This window comes from Phyllopteryx taeniolatus, chromosome 12 (assembly GCF_024500385.1).
Source record: "Phyllopteryx taeniolatus isolate TA_2022b chromosome 12, UOR_Ptae_1.2, whole genome shotgun sequence".
In the NCBI taxonomy this organism is placed as follows: domain Eukaryota; kingdom Metazoa; phylum Chordata; class Actinopteri; order Syngnathiformes; family Syngnathidae; genus Phyllopteryx; species Phyllopteryx taeniolatus.
Window position 1 is genome coordinate 12,538,188 of NC_084513.1, and position 23,572 is coordinate 12,561,759.

The following is a 23,572-nucleotide window of genomic DNA, read 5'->3' on the forward strand; positions in this document are numbered from 1 at the left end:
AGAAATCTCGACCAGGCTATGTATTTATTATTCTTTTTTTGACATTGACAGAGTTACAGGTCATAGCAGTTTATAGCAATAGTAATTTACAAAGAAAACAAAAACGTTACATCAGCATACAAAAAAATACAGTAAGGCTGTTTGGTTACTAACACCATAAGATTAAACATTGAATAAAGAAAGATGAATTTTTGTGATATAATGACCTTTATTATCATATCAGGACCAAACTTTCCTAACAATTTATGAAATTAAATGTAATGCTCTTTACTGTAGATGACGCATTTCAAACACTTTTCCAATGCGTTACACATTACACATAAGACTTGCAAGCATTCAAGCAGATAGAAAAACATACATGAAATCATGAAAGCCTTGATTAAAAATTGGTGAGTACGGCGCCCGTCTGCAACGTTTATATATCTCTACGGCTTACTGACATAATTTAATGCATATCTCCCGCAACAGCTGTGTATGTACTGTCCCTATTATTATGATCATCCTGCTGTGTGTTAATGACACAGTCAGTCCTGGGTTGCCTAGGTTGAGGTATATATGTTCCAATTAATCAACCAAAATGCTACAAAGCAGAAGGGAGTCTGATTTAATTTGATTTGCATTAGGCAGATTAGTGGAGCTCCCCATCAGCGTCCATTTGGGGTCTTTACTAGCTGTGTGGATAGTTGCTAAGCATCCAGTGGTACCTCAGCTCATTACATAAGTGGCCTAAGTGGTCAAGTAACCTGTTAACAAACAAAGCGGCGCGCACATTATCCTCTCAGTAATATTAGTCCGTTTTACTCATATGGGGAGGTAAACGAGTGCAGAAAGTAAGAATGTTGTCATTCTATTGAACACATTTCTTAAAGAAATGGTGTATTAAATATGCAATCTTGTGTAATCATTTAAATCAAAGTATTGAACTGGGAGTGATGTTGGACACTATAAGGTGTTTTTATACAAATAAATATAATTTTGTAGCTAACATAACATAAGACAATCACTCAATCGGCAGTTCATTGGGTGAACTAGAAAATGGGAAAGTACAGAGCTGCTTTGCATTGCAAGGTTTATCCTCTCTCGGAGTCAAAAAAAAAAAGATAACTACAGTATTAAAAACAACGCTCTTTCAAGCCTTCAATGCATTAATAGAGATAAAAAAAAAAACCTAAATGAAATTTCTGGAAAACAATTTACATCCAAAAAAGCTGCAAGTCATTTAAACATCCCATATTGAGTGTGACTATTATGCCGTTTTGTTTACTGGCCTGTGGTCAGTTATGATTGAGGTTAGGGTTTAGGGTTAGGGTTGAACACTGAACTAGCAAATCATAATTTTGATGAAGTCCAGTATTACAAACATGACCACGCATTTTTAACTGCTTACCTCATATAATAATACAAATCTAACATGTACTTAATTGTATTAAAAATGAATGATCAAAATGTAAAGTGGATATAAAAAGTCTACCCATCCTTGTTGAAATTTCAGTTTAAACAGGGATTTTGTGGTTAGACCAAGATAAATCATTTCAAAACCTTTTCCTCCATTAATATTTACATTCTGGTTCTAGCTGATGGGCGCTCCAGTTGTGACCAGTTTGTAATAAGCACCAGTCTTGGCCATGAGTTCATCATGAGTGCCTTGTTCTATGACGACGCCATGTGACATCACTGCGATGATGTCAGCGTTCTGGATGGTGGAGAGCCGGTGAGCAATGACGATGCTGGTTCGACCTTTTCTCGCGTCATCCAGAGCAGACTGGACAGTCTGTGGGGGGGGGGGGAGAACAAAAAAACAACCCATAATGTCTTTATCATGTAAGGATCATGTGGTGGAGCTTGTCATATGTACAAAAAGTGGCAACCTTTTCGCTTTCTGTGTCCAGAGCAGAGGTGGCCTCATCTAGAAGAAGGATCTTGGGGTTCCTGACAATAGCCCTAGCAATGGCGATGCGTTGTTTTTGTCCTCTTGATAGCTGGGAGCCCTGCGCGCCAACCTGGGTTTCATATTTCTAACAATTTGTCCAATGTATTCAGGGATTGAAAGAACGACAGATGCATCAAGATTAGCAATGCTGAAAATAACATCAGAGTGACACATGACATGTGCTGCATATTTTGTACATTATAGATAGTGGTGGCTGATTCATAGATGGCGCAAGGGCGCCGACCCAACACTGATGGTAGTTAGCAAATTACTTTCCTTGAAGACAAAAAAATTCATACAAATATTGATAATAAAATACAAATATTTTGAAATGTACTGTAGATCCGTTCTGGGAGCGCACAAATCTATACCCGTTGACTCTCGTTAAAATGTCACGTTTGCAGTCGCTTTTTTCTGTTTTCCTTAAAAATGACAATTTCTATTCTCCTAGTAGACCCACTTTTATTTGTACTTGATGCATCAAAGTAAAAGGTTTACTCTCACATCTGGCAGTGCCATCACAAAGTCATGAAGGTAGGCTTTCTTGGCCGCCTCCACAATTTCTTCTCTGCTGACGCTGCGCGTGTTGTCCCCATACTGAATATTCTCAGCTATGCTGCAGTCAAACAAAACGGGCTCCTGGGACACGATGCCAATCTGAGATCTCAGGAAGGGCACATTCACTGACTGAGACGGGCGACCATCGATCAACTGTAATCAAAATCAGACATGAGAGAGTTTTGCTGACTTCTTTGTCGATTTGTTTCATTTGGAGATTAAGATGAGCGTTCCCAAAAGTGCACACACCACTTTCCCTTCGTCCGGGTCGTAGAACCTTTCCAACAGTTGAACACTGGTGCTTTTACCACAGCCGCTGCTCCCCACGAACGCCAACGTCTCACCGGGCTTTACAGACACCAACAGGCCTTTCAACACGCGCACATCTGGACGTGTTGGATAGGTGAACTCACAATTGACAAACTCTATTTCGCCCTTGAAGTTCTCCTAATGATGACAGACCAAGATTAATTACCAAGGTAAAGTTTACATTTCGGATTCACAAATATTTCTCAGCATTCACGTCACATTTCTATTGTTTTATGTACAAACCCATTTCTCGCCATCTGTGCTGCTTGTGCTGATTTTAGGTGTTCGATTCAAAAGTTTGAACAAATGAGCAGCAGCTGTCTTAGCTTTGGCGTAATCAGGAGTGAAAGAAGAAGCTCTGCCCAGTGCAGTCCCGCTGATGACTACTGCCGATATCACCCTGGAGTAACAATATATCAGCGCTAAATTTGCTGGTGACCACAATCACAATGCATATTTGAGAAGAAACATGGGAGATATTATTTTACCCACCTGAAAACTATCACATACGGCAGTCCCTCAGAGTTAACCAGATATCCCCCATACCGAAATGAAGCAGCGTATGCCATGAAAATTACACATTGGGACAAGCCAAAAAAGAACGCGTAGATGTTGGCCCGTTTCTTGGCAGATTTATACGGACATTCAAGTTTTTCCTCATATGACTCCACAAATGTGCTCTCTTTGGTCAAACCTGCAATGGTTCTGATGTTGGCAAGAGCTTCACTGGAAACCTGCAAAAAAGGTCAGCTTGGGTAAAAATGTATGGAAAACCATCCTGGGATTTCATATACATACTGTGATGGTGAGGGCACAGACCTGGCCTGCGTCTTCCATTGCTTTTTTATCTTCATTTGCAAAACCAGTCAACATTTTGGCTTGCAAGAGTCCAGACAGCCCAATGAGCGGCAAGAAGCACATAATGACCAAGGTTAACTTCCAGCTAAAGTAGAAGGCAATGATGAAGGAGGCTCCAATGTTGGTCAGGGAATTGACGACCATGCCAATCTGAGATCCTGTAGCCTAAGACAAAATACAAAATAACCATGAAGCAACAAAATCTTTTTTAGATTCCTATTTTTTGTTTTTGTTTTATAGGAAATTTCGGACAACTTGGACACGTACAGCACTGTGCAGAAGTCACGATGGTGGTTGTTTTTGCAATTCTCTAATGACCACATATAGGTGCATCACAAAAAAATGTAAATATCATCAAAAATATAATTTATTTGAGGAGTTCAATTCAAAAAACTCATACATGATACAGATTCATTAAACACCTGGGGAATTCTTTTTCAGAAGGCCAATTCCTACTTGATTTGTATGTTAAATATCAGTTTGACTGTTTCTAATATAATATTCAAATTTCTTGACAGATCGGAGGTGCCGTTATGATTCCTGGGTGTGGACCTTTCCGTTGATCCCAGGGCTCTACAGTCTTCCATGGAAACCAGTTTAGCATTTTTTTTTTTGCATAATCCTATACTGTACTTATTGTCACACTATGTCAAAAGGAGTGCTGTAAAACAAAACAAAAAAGCCAGTAGTAGCCAAAACCTTTGCAAAATACTCTCGATATAGGCTTGGAAAGGAACTACTCACACCCTGGACCATGGAGGCATCAGTGGCCAGTCTGGTGGTCAGAGCGCCGGGGCTGTTTTGGAGGTCATCAAACCAGCCAATGTCTTGTCTCAGCATGGCCTGAAAGCCTAATTTCCTTAGACGACGTGTCAGCAACTCTCCAGACTTTGCAAAGGCGTATCCCTGCAACATCAAATCACATTTATTTAGACAAAGAATTACTTTTGATGAATAGCATTGTTATAGTTTAAGTTTGCAAATACGTCCGCTTTTAATGTTCGTGCAAACCTGTAAATACTGTGAGAAGACACTTGTCACGGCCACAATGCAAAACAGAACGCAAATCCCATTGATCTGGTCCCTCTGCTCATTTATGTCAGCTAAGGCAAAGGTCTGCACACAGAAAAAAAAGCAACAGTTGAACCTCTCAAGTTTCTGAAACCATTTACAAGTCGACCGAAGATGATGCTAGACGTCCGTACCCCTAGAATTTGGCTAAACAGCACAGCGTAGATGGGGTTAACAGAGCCATTGATAGCAGCTCCCAAAGAGCCCAGCAGCATGTAGGGCCACTCTGACTGATTGTACTTGAGGATCCGTGCGATTGGGGCTGGTTGAAGATGCTCATCTTCCTCATCCTCATACTCGGGCTATTGACGATTTACATTAAGTTATTCCAATTGACATGACATGACAGATGACGGCAATGTTTTCACATGGCATAAGCATACAATGTCTGGTATGATATTCTGGCTGGAAAGGATCCTGAGGCTGTTTGATACGGTGTCAGGGCCAAAATCACTGGACAAGTTGCTCTGAGATCGCAGCCGAACTGACCTCCTATCGGAATAATAGCAATTTAGTATCCGATACAGTAATCTCCTGTTATGGTCTTTTCAGTTGACTTTACTGCACCTTTTAGTCGACCTGCAGCTTCCCCGGCTTAAAGTCCTCAATTTTGTTTCAAAGTTTTCCACAGCAGCAGCTCCGCTGACAGCACCTGGCGAAAGAAAAGTCAGCAGTCAACTCACCCTCAGTTCATATTGAAACTTCGGTAACTCTGGAGGAAATTGAACAAAACCTTGGCACATGCTTGACTGAAATTTAGAGACAGTCAGGACACAACAGGATTTCGGTCACAGGGTGAACATGTTAGAGGTTCAGATGATTAGTTACTGCAAGGTGGCCGTGCCAACCACTGCCGGTTTTGGGGGTGCAACCAAAATATCAAATTTGTAGTCCTCCTGATATATTTTGCCATTGCCTAATTTCAGATGGTACCTTTAGGCCAAATAACCTTAATACTTTTGATCATTTGGTAAATTGGTGTGATGTAGACTGGCCAATGACAGAATAGACTACACCCAGAGACAGTACAAGAAATCAAAACCTAAAGAGAAACCCAAACCATAACAGAGTGGAGGACTATATAAGAACCGAGGGCAGGATTTTAAAATCCGAGACTGAGACATTTCATCAGACTTTTGAGGAAAAGAGTGTATGACCCAAGTTTGGATAAAAACGTTTGAAATGCTTATCTGGCAACCCCCAACCTGCTCAACACTCACGCTGACACTTTTGAGAAATTTGCATATTTAAGGATCATAAGGATTCTATGGACTTACCATTAGCTGTGTTTGATACACCGTGGTTCTGCAGGGTGACCAGAGTGAAGTAGACGCCTTCCTTTTCCAGGAGCTGGCTGTGGGTTCCCTTCTCCACAGCCCGTCCACGTTCAAATCCAACGATGACGTCCGCTTTCCTGATGGTGGAAAGACGGTGGGCTATCGAAATGGTGGTCCTGCCCATGCGCACCTGCCATCGGGTGTCATTTCACTGCACTTGTTCAATGAAGTGTGTCAAGTGAGTAAGTAGCAATAGTTACATACCTTGTCTAATGCCTTCTGGACAACAGCTTCACTCTCGTTGTCCAGGGCTGACGTAGCCATATCCAAGAGCAGGATCCTAGGATTCCGGATCAGAGCTCGAGCAATAGCAATCCTCTGCTTCTGGCCTCCACTCATCTGACCTCCACCTTCACCCACCAAAGTATCAAATTTCTAAAAAATAAATGGCGACATATAACTTTCAAGTTTCTTAAATTGCATCTATCGACCGATGTGGAGTACATTGTTAGAATTAGGGATACAGTCTCTAAGGATGAATGAGTGCAAGTACTTTCAAAAGAACTGTGTTTCAATGGCAGGAATCAATGTCTAAATTTAGTTGTGAGGCAATCTATCAACTCTCCATAAAGTTGCTGGTTAGTGCTTTTTGAAGTTTCAGGGACATTAGAGGTCACTACTTTTAACCACATTTTACTTGACTCACCACTACTGTTTTGATTCAAATTGTTTTCATTGTGCGGAGAACCAAAGACTGAATTGGCACTCCAAAATGAAAAGGCCTATGGCCAGATTGGTTGCGTGAGTTTGGGATCATTTATGTGGCAAAACAAGTCTGGATGGCCTACTCAACTCCGCACATTTCTTTCTTTCCATCCTTGGTCTCAAATGCAGAATAATCTCAAACTGCAGTGGAAACAGAGACAACAATGGGCCAGGAACTAAAAGTTGCAGGTGCTTTTAGTCTAAATGCATCCATGATTAAAGTAAGAACTGTAAACAAACAACTGCCCACTTCACTTAGACCGATGTCTATCCAGCCCAATGCTATCATTTGTGCTGGTGTTGTTATATTTCAGGAAAAAAATCACAGCCTAAGTCTGTTGGTCACAGTAAAGAGAGAAGTTTTATTGAAAATAATAATAATAATACAAAAGGCTTAAGGTACAAATAAAACATATCCCTGATGCAAAGTGAAGATGTGGATTATAACAAAGCTGCTTCTAGACAGGTTAAATTCAACATTAACATGTGTGTTATTTCATTACTTATTTCCCTCTGTCCTCAAATCTGAAAACTATACAGTACAGATGAAAACTTGTGACATGTCTGCTCAACCTGTGAGAGACTACAAATGGTTTACATTACCCATACTTTACAGCCCGCCTTAAACCACAACTGACTAGCTAACTACTACAAATCTTAGTATGTTGTAAACATACCTGTGGAAGGTCCATTATAAAATTGTAGGCATTGGCCTCTTTTGCCGCCTGGATTACTTCCTCCATGGTCACTCCAGGTTTCCCAAGGCGGATGTTGTCTGCAATTGTTGTGGCAAACAGCACCGGCTCCTGCTCTACAATACCAATAAGTGAGCGCAGCCACTTAATGTTTAAACTTCGGATGTCATGGCCATCCAAAGTCACCTAGAAATGAAAGTCTTTTAGTCACGAAAGATTCCACTTCAGTCCAACATATCTGAGGATATTTTATCACCATTCCTTCCTTTGGGTCATAAAACCTTTGGATGAGCTGCACTGCTGTACTCTTCCCCGAGCCGCTGGGTCCAACAAAAGCGGTGGTTTCATTTGCTTTAACCTGCACGCTTAGATCATTTAAAATCTGAAAAAGGCAGATTAGTTTTAATACAAATGAATGATGCAGGCATCTGCTTGATTGAAACAACTGTTACCATGACTTCAGGTCTAGATGGGTAGTGGAACGTGACGTTATGGAACTCAATGTCACCTTTCACTCTATCTAATTTATAACCATCATCGGAAAAACAATTTATTTCTGCTTCCTGTAAAAAAAAAAAGAATAAAACCTGATCCGTGAATGCTGAGATAGCCAAAAATCGACACGTTAATCTGCAGCAAGAAATGCTTGGCAAAACATTTTAATGGTGCGTGATCGTCGCCATTTCTCAACTGTGGATGGATAGAAGCTGGTTGTACCCTGTCAATCGTTTCAAAGATGGTCTTTGCAGCTGCACGGCCTGACGCAAAGGCCTCCATACAAGGTGAGGCCTGGCCTAGGTTTATTGCTGCTATCAAGACTCCAAAAAACACCTGCAAAGGTGGATGGTAGTCACATGGCATCATGGGGTGCATTGGATAAATACGTTAAAGGCCAAAAAATATTTTACGTACTTGAATAAGAGTCCCGGGAGATAGCTCCTTGGTTTCGATGACCAGCTTTGAGCCGTACCAAAAAGCCAGAGCGAAAGTAAGGAAAATGATGCACCACAGATATCCTTGGAAGATTCCGATAATTGCACCTTTTTTAACACCCCAGTTCTGCGCTTCCACAAGGTTGCGGTCATACCTAAATCATTTGTATTTTAAAATTTCCCATGTACTTCATTGAGAAAATGGTTGTAAAAAAGAACAACCTCTCAGCCTCTTTGTCCTCCCCACCAAACGCCGCCACCGTTCTAATGGACGACAGAACCTCGTCGGCCACAGCTCCCGCCTTTGCGTATGCTTTGAGCTCTCGTCCTGTTAGTCTGGCCACAGCCTACAAGAAAGAAGAACATCACACCAAATCGTACAACCTCCTTGAATGACAGACTGATTTACACAAACTTGATTGTGAATGCAAGCTGATCTACTAACCAGGCGCACCCAGGATTGCGTCTGCCAAACAGGCAAAATAGCCCTATTGAAGCCATTGGCAAAATGAGGGCCGACGGGGGACAATGGATCGTTGCTGCTCATATAAACATTTTTGAAATGCCAGAAACAATAATATTCAAGACATATTGTCTATTCAGCAATGCAATTTCGGAACCTCTGGATGATCTAAGGGCTGAGTTTGAGCCAGTCACAAGAAGGAGTCATGCAATATCACCTACAACAAATTTTATTTAAACTCTGCTTTCCCGTGTGGCTGGATCATTTCAATAGACTGTAGTAATTTGTACTGCGACGACTAAAATCAAACAGAACACGACTTTTATGTAGTTACTGGCTTCCTGTAAATTATCTGAGCAATTGACTGCATCCGTGTAACTTCTTCCGCCCTTAGACAGGGAGTTTATATTCTGCAATCGTAAGTGTGTGTGATTCAAAAGGGGTCATGGCAAACTATGTGACAAAATATCCAGTGTTGGTTTGCCTCTTCCACAAACACTTCTAATTCCATCCATCCATCCATCCATTTTCTGAGCTGCTTATCCTCACAAGGGTCGCGGGAGTGCTGGAGCCTATCCCAGCCATCATCGGGCAGGAGGCGGGGTACAATTTAAAAATTTTCATGGTGAACAGCATCAGAGCTATCAAAAAAACAAACCCCTCATTTGTAGGGTGCTCTACAGCACTTTTACACCTGTTGCCAATTGCACCTTAATCTTAGTGGATCACGCACAACATGCCCAACACACACGGAATTTAGTGCCCGCTTTTAGGGATCCTAGCAGTCTGAATGGCTCAAAGTGGGCTTTGTAGAGTATGAGCCACAGCTGTACCATTGCCATCAGTCCAGCAGCCACACCGATCAAGGGGCTCACAGCGATGACAACCAACGTCAGCTTCCATCCGCCGATGAAGCCCACCATGAAGCCAAAAACGAAGGTGGAGATCCTCTCGATGAAGAAAGACGCCTGGTCAGCGATGGCGTTATTCAACTTGTTGATATCACTGAGAAGGAGTAGAACAATATGATGTGTAAACCGCATACTGACATGGACCCGATGTGGAATTCGAGGCCTCACTCAGATAATCTTGTGTTCAGTTCACCAACAGAGTTGCAGTCAAACCATCCAATCTCCATTTGCATGACTTTACGGAAATACGCCTTTCGGATTCTCTGAGTCTGTCTCTCAGCGGCTGACACCCAGAGAACAATCTGAAGGGGAAAACGCATATTAGATCAGAAAACCACAGTGTTATACCATAATATTAGTCTGCTCTAATTGAGTACTTTAGAAAGAAATGTAGAATACTTACTTGAAAATAACAAAGAAAAAGAACTCCTAGTCCAATTCCAATATAGTAGTATGCAAACATAGTCATCTGGGCTTCAATATCTACACTGTCAATAGAATGCAATTATTAGGTCAAGATTAACTGGTTTAGTATTGAGTGATGTTAATACATGTTATGTTTATTCTCTCACTGGCCATAATATTAGGTACACATGTACAATCTAATAAGAGTGACATTAAAAGGTTTGTGTTTTAGGTATTAATTGTATGATTACCTTGGATGGTTTGCAGTGGTGTAGAACAATGTTGTTACTAATATTTTTGATACCTTAGTTTGCCAAATTATTATTATTGCTATAGATTACAGTGGTGCCTTGAGATACGAGTTGAGTTCGTTCCATGAGCATGCCCATAACTCAAAACATTTGTATCTTAAATTATTTCTTCCTATTAAAATGAATGGAAATGCCACTCATTCGTTCCAGCCGCCCCCCCCCACACCCCCACACCCACAAAAAAAAACTGAAGATGAAGAATGTATGCATATTAGTATTGTCATATTGTCCGTCTATGTGTTGCTGCACCACTTGTGTTCAACTATCCGTTCCTTAAAGCATTGCAACAAATGAAAGAAATCAGCTGAATGACAGCTCAGATGTCGGAAAAACCCTAATTAGATTTTACTCATATCTCAAGGCACCACTGTAGATTATTATCTTTGTATATGTAGATTTTGTTTTTTAACAAGGTTCATTGAACTTCATTGTTGTACCCAAGTGACCAGTTTTGGCTACTTCTGCAACCCTTCTCACTGTCGCAATGATATTAAACCAACTCACCCACAGACAACAGTAATGTTTTCAGCAGGCTCATAAACGGAGCCATTTATCCAGTGGATGGTGTTGTCGTGGCACGTTTTATTTGGGTCTTTCAGTTCTTGAAGCTCCACCTCATAAGCCACAAATGTGTTGGTCATCATGCCGTACACCAGAAGCATTAGAGGGCCAGCAGCACCATGGATGAGCGCGCACACGCTCCCCACTACCATTGTTACAACTTCCTTCCAGGTGGCAAATCGAAACTGGTCAGGAGAAAGTACATTACATTGAGTTTGAGTTTGAAATGGTCTCAAGTGAAATGATCAAAAATGGAGAAAAGAATATTGTTATAAAAGTTACATTTTAGAATACAATAGAACAGAATGCCTTTGTCATTGCAATTCACTTACATAACTGCAACAAAATGAGGTTAACAGCTCTGTTTGATGTATAGAATAGTGGACAAAATAAAAGAAATACAATCTAATTAAAAAAGACTGCATAAAATATTTAGTAAATTTTGTATATTACACATGTATTTGTATGTTTAAGTTGTAGTTTTTACCAGCTGAAAGTACCCAACACTGAGCGCATTCTCTTCTTTCTTCTGTTTCTTTTCATCCCTGTAAATATTCAATTTAATTAACATTGTAGTCTAAAATATTTTTGGAGGCACATAGAAAGTCTTAAGATCACTTACCCATTCTTTTGTTTTGCTGCAAATAAGGAAAATTATTTAATAATACGGAAAACAGTATTTATTTATTTATTTTATTAAATTCAAAACTGCACAAATGTTACTCTATGTGAGTCATTATCACAATAAGTTGCCTTTGAGACTTTCCCAACCAAAAATCATCCATTGAACTTTTCATTTATTGTGATAAGTAGATGTTATGCTGTTAGAAATGTATATTGGTCAAATACCAACCCTTTTTTAAAAAAAAATATATATTAACTGCCAGCAGACAATGTGATGAAAACAACAAAATATATCAGCTTGCCGACAATGACAGGCTTGACAACATCCAACTACACACATACTATAATATGGTGAAAATTACAAACCATAAGTGTAAATATTTATTCTGTAACTATCCACTGTTTCAGCCTCTGTTAAAGAAACATAAAATGCTGGTCATATCAGAGGGTCTCTTAAAGGGGCGGTTAGTCCTTAATGACATGGTGGACAGCTATTTCAGGGACATATGAAACATTTTCAATATGATTATGACAATAGAATATATATGATCAGAATTACTCGTTTGATCAAATAACTTGTTGTGGACAGTAAAAATGTAAAAAAATAATGTTTGGATTAATATCATTTAACTACTTATTACACACACTGTATTGAGCAGATCAGTGTTGGGACATGGAAAAATCACTTTCATCCACAAAAAAAAAAAAAAAAAAAAGTACAAAATGAAGGAAACTCATTTTAAGAGAGTTATGATTGAACTGGTATGTGTGCAAATGTTTGGCCACTTATAATAAGACCTCAAAGGTTCACTGTTCTGCTGCATTTTCATGATGACTAACAAGGACACCAAAAAGGCTCTTAATGATACTCATGAGCGCATTTTTTTGTGCATTTAATGCGAGGTCACTCACCGACATCTGCCACACGCGGTGGTGTAAACTTCATAGTTTTCTTCATATTTTCCGTCCTGGAAAAAAGCAAAAACAATAGAAGTTGGATCTACTATCACAGGGCTTAATCTTTAAAAATTAAATAAACAGCTCCTAATCATTGAGTACACCTGTACTGACTTCACAAAGTTCAACAAAAAAGGCCTATTGTTGAAAATGTTGAACTTTTATGAGCAATTGTTCCTTATTATGAAAATATCGATCACAACACATTCTGCTCATTCCTTCCCATTTGGTTAATAATTCAAGATACTGACTTCATGCCTTTTATATAAAGTAGATGAGTGGTGAGTTTGTGTTCTTAGTGCTCTTTTTCCATCCCTTCATCCATTACTACCGCTGATGGTGTTCAGGGTCAGGTTGAACTGGAGCCTGTCCCGGCTGACTTTGAGCAAGAGGCAGGGTACATTCAGTCACAGGGCACAGAGCGAGAAACACTCACATTCACACCTATGGACAATTTAGAGTCTTCAATCAACCTAACCAATCAACCTAACGTTTTTATTTTTATTTTTTATGTATGGGCGGCGGGGGCGACGGAATACCCGGAGGAAACCTACACAAGCATGCTGAGTACATGAAAAGTGGACACGCATCAACACACCAATTAAAATAAATCAATTAACAATGTAAAAAAGTGATTTGTCACCTTAAAATACAAAGAATGATATGAATGGATGCTGCTTTAGCTGGGAAAAAAAGTACTGTACCTGAACAGGGCAGCTGTCAGTGAATGTGCGGTTTCATAAGCAATAACACCGCATGAGTTAATAAGGCAACCTATGCCCCTCCCTTACTGCTATTATCTATAGCCCCATTACACTGATAAGGTTTGTGTCAGCATTATGGCCCATCAAAGGCTGAATTCTTAAGAAAAAATCAATATGTAAATCACAAAAATATGGATTTCAAGCTGGGAAGCCAAATGTTTTCGTATAAACACACAATGGGACTTCTAAAATGGGAATATGTGGTATCATTATATATTTGATATCATAATATATATGAAAAAGTGATTGTATTTATGAATGTGTTTTAGATGTTATCAGACGTGATTGTAAAATGAGTTTAATGACCGTAAGGCCATGTGTTGTGGTCAAGTGCTTGCAAACTCACTTTTGGATTTTTAATGATTAGAATAATTTCATTCTTTGGCCCATTTAAACGCACACCACCGATGTTTATGGCAATAACAGGTTTATTTCAGCATACCTTACCAATGTAAATGCTATGTAATGTAATACATTTTCCTCTCATATTTGTTTATTCTTCAGCCCTTCAGTTCAAATTTGGTTCTAGTTTGCTCTGGGACTTCTGCGTTAGTCTCATCGAAGACAAACTGATGATGGAAGAATCTATTAGAATGTAAACCTTTATTTTACTCAGTAATTCTACTTTAAATTTTAATTTATTTGTTATGCCTTAATGAATGAATGAATACCTAAGTAAATAAATGATTTTTGCTTACCAAATTCACTTATCATGTGTTTTTTGTGCCTTATATAATAAGTACCTATATAAAAAAATTATTTTTGTTGAGTCATTTTATTTTTCATAGACTTTGTCTTTCTATGTGTTAAATAATAAATTAAATAAATACATAAATAGATACATCATTTAAATGATACAGCTTGCTTGATAATTTTTACTCCATACATAATAAATAAATAAATGCATACATACATACATACATAAATAATGATTTTATGGGCACGGTGCCCGACTGGTTAGTGTGTCAGCCTCACAGTTCTGAGGACCAGGGTTCAATCCCCGGCCCCGCCTGTGTGGAGTTTGCATGTTCTCCCCGTGCCTGGGTGGGTTTTCTCCGGGCACTCCGGTTTCCTCCCACATCCCAAAAACATGCATTAATTGGAGCCTCTAAATTGCCCGTAGGTGTGAATGTGAGTGTGAATGGTTGTTTGTTTGTTTGTATGTGCCCTGCGATTGGCTGGCAACCAGTTCAGGGTGTACCCCGCCTCCTGCCCGATGATAGCTGGGATAGGCTCCGGCGCGCCCGCGACTCTAGTGAGGAGAAGCGGCTCAGAAAATGGATGGATGGATGGATGATTTGACGCATTAAACAATAAATAAATACTTTTTCTTATTTGTCATATTTGTCTTTTTATGCCATGAGTGATACAAAACAGTACATTATTTATGTATGTAGTTTTTTAAAATAAGTATTAGTAATAGATTTTTGCTTAATAATTTTACTTTTCACATGTAATAATAGAAATAGTAATAATAGAAATAGCAGATTTTTGCCTGGTAATTTATTGTTCATAATCTTTCTATGCCGTAAATAAATAAATAAATAAAAATAGTTGTGTTGATAATTCTATTTTTCATGTGTCTTTATATGCATTGAATAATAAATACACGAATATTTTTAAAATATCAATGTGCTTAGTATATTGTCTTTTCATAGATGTCTTTTTATGCCTTACATAATAAATATATAAATAAATAACAAATATTTCAATTTTTGCTAAGTGATTCCCATTTTCATATCTGTCTTTTATCCCTTAAATAATTAATAAATAATTATAATACATTATATATTTATTTAAATATTATATATGTAAATATGTTTTATATAAAGTTCATGATCAATAGTAGTACATGGCATTCAATTAATACAAGACAATAAAAAAAAAAGTCCGATACATAAATAAATCTACAGCAAACAATTAGTCTACATATACAAGTGTCCTTTACATAAGAGTAAAGCCGTGCTTGTTGTGGTCATCAGTGTGATTTTAGGATGTTATTGTAATCCAATTTCCCTTGAGATTATATTACAGTAAGAGCTAAATTGTTTAAAAACATAATAAGTTGCCAACAAAAGGTTAACGCCCGCTTGGACGTGTGGTTGGATTTGGAATTTGCTCTCTCTTTACAGATGGTCTACTGTATTCCCAACACAGGTGATTGATAATGTCAGAGGAAGGTGGGAATCCAGTCAAAGACAGCACTCCAATAAAAACAAGCCCTCAGGATCTCATTCACAGAGCTGAGCACCACCGTACATGTGGTACGGACTCTTAGGATGATCACCATTTTATTCATGTATACATTGTATTCAGTCAACCCTGTGGACAATTGTCAAAATGGAAGCCTTTCCCTTTTATTTTTTTGAAAGATTTTCTACGAGAGGGAAGATATTTCATTTTTGCTCACTCCTACAATTTAGAAGTGTGGTAAAGACAATTTTCCATTCGAACCTAGAACCTTTCGGCTGTGAGCATCTGTTTTAATAGTTACAGTGTCAAATGTTTTCCAGCGGGGGCGCCACTTCTACTCACTTTCGCAGACTTAGCCGGAAATCAGGATGTTGTAATGTAAACAAATGAATGTGGCATACAAAACAAACTGTTTGTACTGTATGTTGTGTATAATGATGTATGGTGGTTGTGGTGGTAGAAGAAGAGCATTTAATTGTTCTGCCTCTCACTATACGTCCCTGGACGAGATAGATGAACAAAGATACATTATTAGTAATTAATTAATATTTTACAAATTAAGGAAGAATGGATAATTCACTGTTGTACAGGTGATGATCTCTCAATTGTATTAAATTCAAGTTGTTTTAAGGGAAAGGTATGTTTTTTCTTTAGTATCACATACTGTAAATCCATCATCAGAATAGCAGTGGAAGGAAATCCCATGTTTTCTCAAGTTGGAACTCAGAGGCAGCAAATGCAAAAAGAAGAGTAGCGGCCCTAAAATTGAACCCTGTGGAATCCCATAAGACAGCGGACCCAAGAATTACTACTACTGTATCAAAAATTCTGCCCTTACAAAAATGACAATGCTAACTTTTTTATTGATACTGTCAGCGATGTGTCCATTTAACATGGTTTATTTTATATGTTTGCAGTGGTGTAAATTTGCATCTTATGTTAATCGTGGTGGATAGTGGCGTAGCCCTAATAGCAAAAAAATGTGAACAGTAATTGATGACCACCCCAAATAAATCCTCCTTATAATTGCCTATATTAAAGACTGTCATTATACCACCAACTATGACCCGTCGGTCTTTCTGTCTGTTTGTCATACTAGACGGCAAGTATACCCAATGAAGTGTATGCTTTTTTCGTGTTTTCAGGACTGTGGGCTGTTGTGAACAATGCGGGCATCTCTGTGCCAGCAGCCTCCACAAACTGGAGGCTATTCAACCCACACAAGCATGGGTTGAACATGCTAACTCCACCGAGATTCCAACCTAGAACTCCTTGACTGCGAGCCAGACATGCTTACCGTTATTTGATCAGCTGCCTCGTATTATTTAATAATACAAAAATGTCTTTTGTGTAAAAAAGGACTAAAGAAACATCTGTCACTCTGAAAGTCAGACTGTCACCGGGACAAGTCAGTTGTTGTTCGATTATGAATTCACGTCACATAGCCATCTAATCACATATCAGTATCAGAACAAGGTCCACAAGTTTCAAATGGATGAAGGTGGTCGGCTGCATGGAGCACGCCATCGCCGCCGTCCACCCTCGCACTCGTTATTCGCCCGGATGGGACGCCAAGTTCATCTGGCTGCCTCCGTCCTACATGCCCGCATTCATCGCTGACAATTTATTTCCGAAATTCAGCCCCAAGATTAAGATTAATGCGTCTGTCTTCTAAAATCCAACGCGAGTCTTCTCATGCGGTGTTGGTCCTGTTTGAATGCTCCATCATTTCTATGAATGAGCATCTCACAATAAATGTTTATCTCTTATGTGTTCATTGTTTCCTTAAATTCCCTGTCAATTATAACTCTAAAGTAAGTAAGTACCTTTGATTAATATAGCACATTTCATATCTACTGATGCAGACAGTTTGTAATCCACGTTGCTACCCGGAGCACAAAAAGCGACGCACACAACCACAGTCAGCAGCAACCCAAACAAGCTAACAGATGTGACTACGTGGCGACCATGTTGGAAAGGGCGAGATTCCACATCAAAGGCAATGCATGGACATTGAAATTAAGTCATAACTTGCTTATTTATCAACCGATTTTCCTTAGGTTTACTTTTTTTGTCAATGCAAAAGCTTGTTCTATCTATCAAAAAGTAATTTAAAAAATATAGATATTTTTACTTGTGAGAGGTTACTCCCAGTTCCCTTCAATTCCAATTCTACGGTGTTCTGTGCAGATTTGTCAGCTACTCAAAGAACCGGCATCCGTGGGCTTTTGTTTTTTTATTTTATTTTTTATATTTTTATTCTTTTATTTTTCTTGCCGTCCATTCACATGGAGTGGGCTGACGACGTTGACCCTCCTGGCGAAGAGTCACGAAAATGAAAAGGGGCGTGTCTTATTTACCTCTTCGCCTGACCAAAGGTAAACACTAGTTACTAGAACAGAGTGGGAGAGTCTTCGGAAAGCCACGACTGCAACGGAACAGATTGTGCACGAATCCGAAGAGGAACCGGTAAAACGCTGTTAACAGTGGATTATATTGTGACCTTAATAGAGTACCAGTAGAACGATTGTGCCTTATTAGTAACGGTTTTCCCCCTACTGCCTTCTGCTTAACTAGTTGGCCAACTTTGGTATACTAGTAGGACAACTATATGCTACTAGTGAGGCAAAACTGTGCTGTAGTTGATATCTACCCGTGATACTAATACTACTAGCGCTAGATGTTAACTAGTTGAATTAATTTATTTATTGGGTATCTGTTCAAATAAATTAGATATGTATTTAAATAATAATATCCATAACGTCTGTTCGCCAGAAGCTGAACTGCTCTGTGTTTGTTTAAGGAGTAGATGTGTGGCTCGAATCCGAGGCAGTCGCACTTCCCGTCCTTTAACTAAAATGTTCTGTGCGGAAATCCTCATAATTGACCCATCATATCACACGATTCCCCCTGTGTTTCACCACGTTCATGGTTAGTTTTGAACAGAAGTCAAGGGGAAAAATTATAACAGGCTTTCGCCACATAAAATTGACACGGAGGCCTTGAGTTATCTACACCAAGGAGGTTTTATTTGAAAACTTTTTGAAACTCTTTTTCCGGATATTTTTAATGAAGGGTATCCCATTGCTGTTTAAATACATAACTCTGGGAAAAGTGTCCTTTCACCCTATCAATATTTACCAAGCACAAAAGGCGATGTAATGTCACATGTTTGCTAAGACAACATACAAGTAGATTTTGGGACAAGTATAGGTCTTTTATTTCCACTCTCATTTGCTCCTCCAGAGAGATGATCCTGAGCATCGTGGTGCTGGTGACCCTGTGGTTTGTCCACCGGTGGTTCAAGGAGTCCAAACGTGTGGCAAACAGTGGAGACAAGCATGTCTACATCACCGGCTGCGACACTGGCTTTGGACATCTCCTGGCCAAGAGCCTGGATAAGAGGGGCTTCCGCGTGATTGCCGGCTGCTACACCGAAAAGGGCGAAGATGAGCTGAAGAAGGCCTCTTCCGACAGACTGAAAACGCTTCATGTGGATGTTACCGACTCTGCCAGCGTTAGACAGGCCGCGGCTTTCATCGACATCCTTGTCGGGCAGAAAGGTAAGGTAATGTCAGGCCGTGCCATTGGGTACACCTGCAGAGTGAGAGCAATACAAAAATTCTGCCTTTACAAAGATGATCATGCTCTTTTTTTTCACAGATAGCCGTATATATTTTCAGGCTACGTCCTTGTGTGTGTGTGTGTGTGTGTGTGTGTGTGTGTGTGTGCGCGCGTGTGTGTGTCAATGGTTTTCAATCAGTATGGCAGGAAATTATCCAATTTCACTTAATTGGTCCGAAAATAATTTCCTACAAAAAAAAAAAAATGTTTTTGTTCACCTGTGTATGCCACAAGATGGTGGCAAATCACAACTTTTGTCTAAATGAAGTGCCTCAACATAGTTCAATGGCACAGGATGATGGCAAACCTATACTTTTGTCCAAATGAAACTCCTTAACTCACTTCAACATAGTTCATTGGCACAAGATGGCGGGAAAGCTTAACTTTTGTCTAAATGAAGCTCCCCAAATCACTTCAATATAGCCATCTTGCCATGATGCCACAAGATGGCAGCAAAGAAATATGTGTATTTAAATAAAGCTCCTGAACCCACTTCAACATTGTTCATTGGCACCAAGATGCCATAAGATGGCAGCAAAGACTTTAATTGCTTTGGCCTGAGCACAAAAACAGTACTCGGTGAGTTTTTCAGCAAGATAACGATAGATTGGTTCCCCTCCAAAAATCTCTGAATGTCAATTTGTGAATGTGGACTTGTGTATTCGTACTCATGTATCTTCCCTATACACGAAGGTAAATATGTCCGACATGTGTTTTCAGGTCTGTGGGCCGTTGTAAACAATGCGGGCGTGGCTGTGCCGTCGGCCCCCACAGACTGGCTTACTATTGACGACTACAAGGGAATGCTAGCTGTCAATTTGGTGGGTCTGATCGACGTGACCCTGAGCGTCCTGCCTCTCATCAAGAAGGCCCGAGGCAGGGTGGTAAACGTGGCGAGCGTGTTCGGGCGTTTAAGCCCGTTCGGCGGCCCGTACTGCGTGTCCAAATACGGCGTGGAGGCCTTCAACGACAGCCTGCGGTGAGAGTTAACTCGCCAGAATGCTTTTTGTATCTCTCAAAATGGTGCCGGCATCATTGCTGCAAAACTTTTACTTCAGTTTGAACTTGGCGCCATTTGGAGTCAAAGTGTTGTGCATCGAGCCCGGCTTCTTCAAAACAAACGTCACAAACACCGAGATCTTGGAAAATAACCTGAAGAAGCTCTGGGACAGATTACCTCAGGATGTGAAAGATGACTACGGACCAGACTTTTTGGAATGTGGTGAGTTCTCAGATCCTTGTCAGAACCTGTGCAAATGTGGTGGAAACACAGACAGTTCTCTGCACTATTTCAAGCTCCCTTTTGAAAACTGTTATCACTGTTCCATGAAAAATATACGCATTTATGGCATTTACAGTTTCAAGATTACCACAATTTTCCTTGAGTTCGCACACTGGTAAATCTAAAATCCATTTTAGTAGACAACGGCAGCCACATCCCACAATGCAATGCAAAAGCTGTGCTGGATTGTGGGAGGTGGTGACCATTTTGGGCTAGCAGTAACAGCAGTGAACGGAAACAATACTGTACCCAAAAAGGTGAAGACACTGCAGAGTGATTTGTGAGCGAACGCACTGTTATTTCATCATCAGATATTGTGTTTTTACCTATTTCTATATTGCACAATATTTGTTTTTAACCAAACAATGATCAAAATAAGGTAAATGTAACATTGTTCTGTGGCTGGAACGGACATTTCTATTCATCTAAATGCGACGAACAAACATTACCTCGGTTTGAGAACAGGGTCACGGAACACATGAAATTGTAACCCAAGTTTCCACTGTAGAGTGAAGTTTGTAGCAGCCTGTTTAAACTTTTTTTCAAAACAATTCATTCCAATACTTTTTTTTTTTTACATTTCATGTCCATCCATCCATCCATTTTCTGAGCCGCTTCTCCTCACTAGGGTCGCGGGCGTGCTGGAGCCTATCCCAGCTGTCATCGGGCAGGAGGCGGGGTACACCCTGAACTGGTTGCCAGCCAATCGCAGGGCACATAGGAACAAACAACCATTCGCACTCACAGTCATGCCTACGGGCAATTTAGAGTCTCCAATTCATGCATGTTTTTTTTTGGGATGTGGGAGGAAACCGGAGTGCCCGGAGAAAACCCACGCAGGCACGGGGAGAACATGCAAACTCCACACAGGCGGGGCCGGGGATTGAACCCAGGTCCTCAGAACTGTGAGGCTGACGCTCTAACCAGTCGGCCACCGTGCCGCCTACATTTCATGTATTGTACACTTTTTACTTTTCATGTACAGTTTATTTTAAAGTACAGTTAGTTGTATTTAACTTTTAAGCACAATACATTCTAATCAAATCATTATTTAAGTAAATTTTTTGGGGGGGGCCTAAATTTAAGCGCAGCATTATTGTTCAACTGCATAATGTCACAGTGGCTTGCCATAGTAAATACAGGTGTAATTTCTGGAAATAAAACCTCTGCCAGTATTTTTAGGAACACTTCGGCCTACTATGTTACTGTATTGTAATTATTTTTGTGCTACTTGGAGAGTAGTTTTGAGGTGGTGCTTGGTGTGAAAAAAAAAATTAATTAAAAAAAATAAATAAAAATAATTTGAGAACTACTAATGTCAGGGTTAAAAAAACAAAGTGACGTTACAACTTTGTGGTGATTTTTCTGTGTGTGCTCTCCGCTTCAGCGTTTAAAATGATCTCTGAAAGATTGCTGACGGACAGCGACCTGATGAAAGTGGTGGGCTGCATGGAGCACGCCATCGCCGCCGTCCACCCTCGCACTCGTTACTCGCCCGGATGGGACGCCAAGTTCATCTGGCTGCCTCTGTCCTACATGCCCACATTCATCACGGACAGGTTCTTCCTTAATTTCAGCCCCAAGCTTAAAGCATCTGTCTTGTAAAATACAACGTGAGTTTTCCATGTGGTGTTGCCGCCATTTCAATACTTGATCATTCCTACGGATTACGTGTCAAACTCACGCTCGCGATGAAAATGAGTTTGACAGCATGCATTAGCATATCACATAATCTTGTCTGGTAGCAGTTTGTTGCACCATTGTGTCCTAAAGTCAATCCAATTTCAGCAGTAACACTTACTGTATATGTAAGACTTAGCACAGACAACCAACCTCTTATCTATTGTCTGGATCTTGTGCTACTTTTCAAGGGCTTAATATTCAACTTGCTTTTGTTCGTATTGGACTTTGGCTTGACTTAACTGGGATCCAGCGCCAAAAGCTCCTATGGCATTTCAGCTCAATGTACTGTATATCCACAGCATTTTAAGTTTTTACGTCAAGCCTATATGAGCAGTGATAGATAGAACATTTCAACATGTTTTATGCAGTTGTAACCTTTATACCCTGTACAATCAGTTGATATATATATATATATATATAAAATATTTTTTGAGAGGGGGAAGTAAAAAATATATACTGTGCACAAGTGTACGCTGTCTAGTCAACTTTTTATGACTTTTTTTCCTAGTATCAGCCTTGGTCATTGCCATTTCCAACTGTTCATAATTCCTTCCACCTTGACCACGGCTTCAGTTCCAGCTGATTTACTACAAATGGATTTCAGCTGTTCTAGTAGGCTTTTACTGACTAGTGCTCTCTAGCAGAAGCCTGAAGGTTTTGTGCTAACACTGACTGCTATTCCAAAGTGTTTATAATTCCTTGCATCTTGAGTATGGCCTCAGTTCCAACTGATTTGCCCCAAATAAATTTCAGCTGTTCAAGTAGACTTTTCCTCACTTTTTGTGCTAACACTGTCTTCTGTTTTGAACTGTTCATAATTCTTTTCACCTTAACTTCAACCTCAGTTCTAGCTGATTTTCCCCAATTAAATCTCAGATGTTCTAGTAGGCTTTTCCTGACTTTTTGGGGGTGCCGGGGGGCTTTCGAGCCAAGGCCTGTAGATTTTTGTGCTAATGTTGTCTGCTACTTTGAACTGTTCATAATTCCTTCCACACTTGACTACGTCCTCAGTCCCAACTGAAGAAAAGCAGCCCCAAAGCATGATGGGGTGCCACTATTTTGTTTCATTGCATGTATGGTGTTCTTTTGGTGGTGAGCAGTGATGTGTTTGTGCCAAACATAACTTTTAATTACCTTATGGCCAAAAAGTGTAGCCTGAGTTTCACTGGACCGTAAGATATGTCTCAAAATATGTTTGGGAGATTTTGTTACTGTCGCATTAACGGTGGAGAAAATTCTTAAACGATTTCTCGTGATCTGCTTTTTTTTGTATCACAAAAACCTGTTTTTTGAACAGGAGTGCATAGACTTTTATTTTTATAGCCACTGTATGAAGCATGTAAGTATGCCAGCGTTTACACTTCAAAAATACAAATAAAAGTTATTGTTATAACCACAA

General features: G+C 39.7%; 2 protein-coding genes across 2 annotated transcripts; one reads left to right on the forward strand and one right to left on the reverse strand.

Annotated features, from left to right (window-relative positions):
* Positions 1 to 17: 17 nt before the first annotated feature.
* On the reverse strand, positions 18 to 13,353 carry abcb11a (ATP-binding cassette, sub-family B (MDR/TAP), member 11a). Its single transcript, XM_061792765.1, has 28 exons — positions 13,332 to 13,353; positions 12,583 to 12,638; positions 11,669 to 11,684; positions 11,534 to 11,591; positions 10,990 to 11,231; positions 10,173 to 10,257; positions 9,938 to 10,071; positions 9,692 to 9,863; positions 8,618 to 8,742; positions 8,376 to 8,550; positions 8,181 to 8,294; positions 7,916 to 8,026; positions 7,720 to 7,845; positions 7,446 to 7,649; positions 6,268 to 6,438; positions 6,004 to 6,193; positions 5,294 to 5,378; positions 5,110 to 5,218; positions 4,861 to 5,028; positions 4,667 to 4,771; positions 4,400 to 4,561; positions 3,617 to 3,820; positions 3,290 to 3,531; positions 3,041 to 3,197; positions 2,738 to 2,935; positions 2,435 to 2,641; positions 1,869 to 2,015; positions 18 to 1,771 (listed from the first exon to the last, which is right to left on the reverse strand). Exons 2-28 carry the CDS (start codon positions 12,626 to 12,628, stop codon positions 1,571 to 1,573), a joined length of 3,954 nt encoding a protein of 1,317 aa, XP_061648749.1. The 5' UTR covers positions 12,629 to 12,638; positions 13,332 to 13,353; the 3' UTR covers positions 18 to 1,570.
* Positions 13,354 to 17,906: 4,553 nt separating this feature from the next.
* Positions 17,907 to 23,571, forward strand: dhrs9 (dehydrogenase/reductase (SDR family) member 9). Its single transcript, XM_061792764.1, has 5 exons — positions 17,907 to 18,053; positions 18,831 to 19,147; positions 19,929 to 20,187; positions 20,267 to 20,430; positions 21,878 to 23,571. Exons 2-5 carry the CDS (start codon positions 18,835 to 18,837, stop codon positions 22,093 to 22,095), a joined length of 954 nt encoding a protein of 317 aa, XP_061648748.1. The 5' UTR covers positions 17,907 to 18,053; positions 18,831 to 18,834; the 3' UTR covers positions 22,096 to 23,571.
* Position 23,572: the final 1 nt, after the last annotated feature.

Bases quoted from the DNA above. Each gene is read 5' to 3' on its own strand.
- abcb11a (XM_061792765.1), bottom strand. From the start codon at position 12,628: ATGAAGAAAACTATGAAGTTTACACCACCGCGTGTGGCAGATGTCG. The intron at 9,864-9,937 runs GTGAGGCCTCGA...ACTCCTTCTCAG, and splicing joins CTGAACACAAGATTATCTGA to TGATATCAACAAGTTGAATA. The intron at 8,295-8,375 runs GTACGTAAAATA...CCACCTTTGCAG, and splicing joins CTCCCGGGACTCTTATTCAA to GTGTTTTTTGGAGTCTTGAT.
- dhrs9 (XM_061792764.1), top strand. From the start codon at position 18,835: ATGATCCTGAGCATCGTGGTGCTGGTGACCCTGTGGTTTGTCCACCGG. The intron at 19,148-19,928 runs GTAAGGTAATGT...ATGTGTTTTCAG, and splicing joins CATCCTTGTCGGGCAGAAAG to GTCTGTGGGCCGTTGTAAAC. The intron at 20,431-21,877 runs GTGAGTTCTCAG...TCTCCGCTTCAG, and splicing joins ACCAGACTTTTTGGAATGTG to CGTTTAAAATGATCTCTGAA.